The sequence below is a fragment of the Solanum dulcamara genome, chromosome 5, assembly GCF_947179165.1.
Source record: "Solanum dulcamara chromosome 5, daSolDulc1.2, whole genome shotgun sequence".
Lineage (NCBI taxonomy): Eukaryota > Viridiplantae > Streptophyta > Magnoliopsida > Solanales > Solanaceae > Solanum > Solanum dulcamara.
In genome coordinates, this window is record NC_077241.1 from 22,159,694 (window position 1) to 22,166,260 (window position 6,567).

Genomic DNA, 6,567 nt, shown 5'->3' on the forward strand with positions numbered 1-6,567 from the left:
TACGCCTAAACACTTTCATTCATCTATGTTGACTGTCTTCAAACTTTTGTTCTTTCACAAAAATAAAAGCAAAGAGAAAAAAAACTACTAATGTTGTGGAAATTAGAAACATGGAGGGTGGCATTCCCAGGAACGCAAAGCATGTGGGAGGTGGGGTATAGATTGTATCACAAGGGTATGGGTCCTCAAAAATATAAGACTTCACACATTAAGTTGTGCCTTTCCCAAGCACCCTGGCATATGGCTGTGTTTCCTATTTTAGGAACCCAGGATGGAAGCAATGTGCACTTGCATGTAACCAAGTCCAAACAAAAACCCCTAGTCACTTGCCATGAGGATTGATATCATTACTATAATAGGCACATATGCCAGTCATTTTCTTGAATGTGAAAGATTCATGGCATGCCATTCTTCTTTTTCCTTCCTTTGTTTCTTTTTCTTTTTTCAATTATTCTTTGGAGGATCCAAAATCTATTTATAGAATGACAACTAACAGACTTACCCATGTTAGTAGATCATAGATTCTATGACATGTGTTAAACTCTCATTCTTTATTTCTACTAGAAAGAAATGTAAAAAGAGAATATGGTTTTGAAAACTTGGTGACAGTAATACCGACGTATTATCTGATCCTACAATATATACTACGCATTAAGAACAGTCAGTAAATGATTTAGATATTCAATCTAATTATGATGATCCAAAATCTTTATTCTATGTGTCTTGGTAATACCTTGACTCACTAATCATATCATATAGGTTCCAAATAATGGCCATGTCTCTCAATTATTTACTTTTCAATTTAATTGCATTTCACAATCATTGTTTTAAATTACGCAGCTTGCAATGAGTTATTTAATATTTGAAAATAATTAGTAAACTGTCAATGACGAAAAATTATAAAAACAAGAAAATTTTAAGCTTTTCATGTGAGGACGAGGATGTGTAAACTGTTTTGTGTGTGTTAGGGGATCAAAACAAAACCACTATATATGTTTTACCATGATTTCTACTGCCGGATAAAGATAAATATACCTGGAGTAGTAACTCAATTTTCATTTGGATTATGAAGAATACATCCGGACATGAAAAACATCAATTTATACATGATTTGTTAGTAGTCACATGAATGATGTATGAGATTATACATTTTAAAATTTTGCCGGAACCCAATTAAATAAGAAATATGATAAATTTTTTGCACATCAAAATTTAATGTTACAGTTATAGGAGGGGTCACTTTTTGACCCAAAAACACATATATATATATATATATATATTAGTAGATTTATTAATCATGTCAGCTCCAATAAGCCAACGGGTAAATACTAACAAGATGAAAGCAGAAAAAACAAAAGAAGCTCTAAGATTCCTCAAGCCTTGGTGGGGTCCATTTGTTTGCTAGAGCAGAAGGCCTTAGAAAAAACCAGCAGCACTTTCACTGCATGTTTCTGTCAAGTACAAAAACCCCCTCCACATGGCAATCCTAAAATCATCTCTTTTTCTGAAACACGTTAATTAATGGCCAGACCACAACAACGATACAGAGGTGTTCGGCAGAGACATTGGGGTTCTTGGGTGTCTGAAATTCGCCACCCATTACTGTAAGAACCAAGTCGTTTCAACTTGGAAATTCCTCTGTTTTTAGGCTAAACGGCTTTTACGTATTTGCAGGAAGACAAGAATTTGGTTAGGGACATTTGAGACAGCAGAAGATGCGGCAAGAGCATATGATGAAGCAGCAAGGCTAATGTGTGGCCCAAGGGCGAGAACCAACTTCCCTTACAACCCAAACATGGCACAGACATCTTCCTCAAAGCTTCTCTCAGCAACTTTGACAGCCAAATTGCATAAATGCTACATGGCATCACTTCAAATGGCCAAAAATGTTGGAATCCAGTCTTCCTCCCATGTTCAGACAGCAAACAATGTTGGAATTAATCATGAAACAAAGCCACAAATGCTAATAACAAAGCCAACAATTTTGGCACAGCAACAACAAGCTGCAGGGGGCAATTGGGGAATTATGAAAGTTGAAGCTGTGGAGACCCCACAACAATTCATCAACACACTTGAAGATGACCAAATTGAACAAATGATTGAAGAATTGCTTGATTATGGCTCCATTGAGCTTTGCTCAGTAGTACCTTCTCCGCAGTAGTTCCAAAATTCTATCTCAACTCGACATCCCAAGTACCCATTTTGCTAATTTAACTCCCTATTTTCTAAGCCGTTTTCTTCTTTCTAAAAACATATATGTACCATTAGTTGAAATAGGACTTCTATTAATTATTTCTTGTGTCTCTCTAGTTCCTAGAATTCTTGTTCTAAGAGAACCGTCTATTTGTTAGAAGACGATGCCTGTACAGTGTACTACGTTTATTGTTACAATTGTTTTACTAGTACTATCATGTATCTATTCCGAACAGTGGCATAAATATATCGCTACCAGGGAAATAAAAAGAGAATTCTATATAACTAGCAAGAGTCTGGACTTGGAGCGTAAATTGCGGATGATTATGTAAACAAACGCATCATTCGCCAACCCTTGTATCATGTATGCATACATATGAAGAGAAGACTTCTTTTATTTTTTTGATCAAAATTATAAAGAATGAGCCATAAATTAGATATATGCAGATTGTAATATTTGGGCATATCTTTTTGTCAAGAAAGTAAAGCAGAATATTTAAAAGGCTGAAGTGGTTAACATACTCTTTGTTGGGTTTAATTGATAGTTTGAATGGGAAATTGAGGGAAAAAGAAGTGGAGAAGAAAATGATATGTTCTCTCTTGTTTTATTAAATAAGCTTTGGTCTCACATAGGTGGTGGAAATGAAAAGTCTCCTACTTAAAAGTAGAAGCACTCCTTCATGTTGCTAAAGGGTCAAGAAGAGGGTCTCCCCTCGCGCCGTTGTCGTCGTCGCTCGGCTCGGCTTCGGCTTCGTTAATTAATTAAGTGGAAAAAAATCCTGACCCGCGACCCGTGATCCGTTTCTTTCCCGGATTAATTTAAATATTTCCCTCCGTTTTTTCAAACAGATTTTTGAAAGGTTTCAACCTTGTCCGAAAAGTTGCAAACCTTTTCTCAACAGATAAATCTTTTCCCAACAGGTGCCTTTTCTTAAAAGGTGCAAACAGTCTATATATATGTCTCTTAATCCTCAGAATATTCCATACGAAATTCTGAATATACCATCTTCTTCTTCTTTCTGCACTTCCTAAAACTCGTGTGAAATACAGCCATCAAATGGTTCGCAGTCACCAAAAATTAGCAGTACCTCTACTTTGGTGAGTAAATCGTTCTATCTTGGGAGGAAAGATTTCATAACCTCGGGTACTTTGAGGGGAATAATTTCCTTAAGGACACACTATGCATTCAGTGGGCTCGATTTTGTTCTTGCATTAATTTTCAGATTCTGTATTTTATTACCTTTAGTTGTTGTTACTCTTTTAATATTTTCCAATACAGTTTACTAACAATCTTAAGGAAATTATTATTATTATTGTTTTCTGATCAAACTGTATTCTGTCTTTGGAGACTAAAACCTATGTGGTTTTCTACTCCGTATGAAATAAATATTCTGACTTGAAGAGTATAAAAACTTCGTTGGAATATTAACGTTCATACTTGTACAACGATTTGAAGAGTATAAAAACTTCGTCATTGTTTTTGTAAAAGGTCTGATATTTTGAAATATTAAGACAGTTTGTCTATTTTGACAGTGAAAAGAAATGACAAGTGATACTGCTACTACTTCTGCGACTGTTGCTGCAACAAGCCGCACTTCTGTGCCACCGGCAGAAAAACCAGGGAAATTTTCTGGAGCCAACTTCAAAGGATGGCAGCAAAGGGTGTTCTTTTGGCTTACCACTCTTGGTATGCAGAAGTTCACTAACGAAGATCCTCCTGTGCCCGCTGCTGATATGCCGGTCAATAAAAAATTTATGATTACTGAGGCATGGACACAGAAAGATTTTCTATGCAAGGGCTACATCGTAAGTGCTTTAGATGATGATTTGTACAATGTCTATAGTGCTGTGAAAACTTCTAAAGAATTATGGGATGCACTTGAGAAGAAGTACAAGACTGAAGACGCATGCTTGAAAAAATTTATGGTAGATAAGTTCCTAGACTATAAAATGATAGATAGAAGAACTGTTGGAACCCAAGTTCAAGAACTACAACTTATTTTTCATGACCTTATTGCTGAAGGTATGGTAGTTAATGAAGCATTTCAAGTGGCTGCGATGATAGAAAAGTTGCCTCCTTCGTGGAGAGATTTCAAAAATTATCTAAAGCACAAGCGTAAGGAAATGAAGTTGGAATATCTTGTGATTCGTCTCAAGATTGAGGAAGATAACAAAACAGCAGAAAAGAAGTTGCGTGGAAATTCAATAATTATGGGAGCGAACATCGTTGAAGATGCTGCTCCAAAGAATAAGAAAAGAAAGCAACCTTTTGGAAAGAATCAGGAGCAGAACAAGAAAAAGTTCAAGGGCAATTGTTATAATTGTGGGAAAATTGGACACAAAGCTCCAGATTGTCGTCTTTCGAAAAAGGACAAGAGAAAGGGACAAGCCAATATGGTAAAAAATAAAGAAGGTATTGATGATCTGTGTGCAATGCTATCAGAATGCAACCTAGTAGGTAATCCCAAAGAATGGTGGCTTGATTCGGGAGCTACTTCGCATGTGTGTGCAGTCCGAGAAGCCTTCTCTACTTATTACCCTGCAGCACCTGATGCGACGATCTATATGGGAAATTCTGCAACTGCTAAGATTGAAGGATATGGGAGAGTATTTCTGAAAATGACATCCGGCAAGGTGGTAATGCTGAACAAAGTGTATCATGTTCCAGAAATGTGAAAGAATTTGGTGTCTGCCGGCCTTCTTATCAAGAATGGATTCAAGTGTGTTCTAGTTTCAGACAAAGTAGTTGTCAGTAAGAATGAAATGTATCTAGGAAAAGGCTACCTCACTGAGGGTCTTTTCAAACTAAATGTAATGGTTGTTGATGATAATAAAGTTCAAGCTTCTTCTTACTTACTTGAGTCAAATAATTTATGGCATTCACGTTTAGGACATGTCAATCATAAAACCTTGCGAAAACTGATTAACTTAAATATATTGCCTAACTTTGATTGTAATAAATCAAAATATCAAGTATGTGTTGAATCTAAGTATGCTAAGCATCCTTATAAATCTATTGAAAGGAATTCTAGTCCCTTAGAATTGATTCACACAGACATTTGTGATATGAAGTCTACACCAACTCGTGGTGGAAATAAGTATTTTATAACTTTTATTGACGATTGCACTCGATATTGTTATGTATATTTGCTTAATAGTAAGGATGAAGCAATTGATGCATTTAAGCAATATAAGAACGAAGTAGAAAATCAATTGAATAAAAAGATAAAAATGATTAGAAGTGATAGGGGTGGAGAATACGAATCTCTTTTTGAAAAGATATGTTTAGAATATGGAATTATTCATCAAACTACTGCCCCCTACACACCACAATCAAATGGAATTGCGGAAAGGAAAAACCGAACATTAAAAGAAATGATGAATGCTTTATTAATAAGTTCTGGTTTACCGCAGAACTTATGGGGGAAGCTATCCTTACAGCTAATCGAATACTCAATAGAGTGCCCCACAGCAAAACACAAACTATTCCGTATGAACTATGGAAAGGAAGAAAACCCAACTTGAAATATTTCAAAGTGTGGGGGTGTTTAGCAAAGGTCCAAGTTCCTTTGCCCAATAGGGTAAAAATTGGACCAAAGACCGTGGATTGTATTTTTATTGGCTATGCTACAAACAGCAAAGCTTGTCGATTTTTGGTTCATAAATCGGACAATCCTGAAATTAATATTAATACGGTAATTGAATTAGATAATGCTGAATTCTTTGAAAATATTTATCCGTATAAAACTAAATGTGAGTCCTCAAGTGAAAGATCTAAACGACCACGAGAAGAACCAAAGGAAAGTAAACCAATTGAAGAGGATCCAAGGCGTAGCAAACGTCAAAGGATATCTACTTCCTTTGGACCAGATTTTGTGACTTTCTTGCTTGAAAATGAGCCTCAAACATTTAAAACTGCAATGTCTTCTTCTGATTCAGCATTTTGGAAAGAGGCAATCAATAGTGAGATTCAATCAATTTTGAATAACCATACATGGGAATTGGTTGATCTTCCTCATGGAAATAAACCTTTAGGATCAAAATGGATATTTAAAAGGAAAATGAAAGCTGATGGCACTATTGATAAATATAAGGCAAGACTTGTGGTCAAAGGTTATAGGCAAAAAGAAGGCCTTCATTACTTTGACACATACTCGCCAGTAACAAGGATAACATCTATTCGGGTGTTAGTGGCACTTGCTGCTGTTTATGGTCTTGAAATCCATCAAATGGATGTTAAGACGGCTTTCTTAAATGGAGAATTGGAGGAAGAAATTTACATGGAACAACCTGAGGGTTTCGTAGTTCCAGGTAAAGAAAGGAAAGTGTGCAAACTTGTTAAGTCACTTTATGGACTTAAACAAGCATCTAAAC

At 35.9% G+C, this 6,567-nt stretch overlaps 1 protein-coding gene across 1 annotated transcript; it reads left to right on the plus strand.

Annotated features, from left to right (window-relative positions):
* Positions 1-1,518: 1,518 nt before the first annotated feature.
* LOC129890830 (ethylene-responsive transcription factor ERF003-like) lies at positions 1,519-2,224 on the plus strand. The gene is made up of 2 exons (XM_055966301.1): positions 1,519-1,604; positions 1,675-2,224. The coding sequence occupies exons 1-2, from the start codon at positions 1,522-1,524 to the stop codon at positions 2,159-2,161; spliced, it is 570 nt and encodes a 189-aa protein (XP_055822276.1). The 5' UTR covers positions 1,519-1,521; the 3' UTR covers positions 2,162-2,224.
* The last annotated feature ends 4,343 nt before the right edge of the window (positions 2,225-6,567 follow it).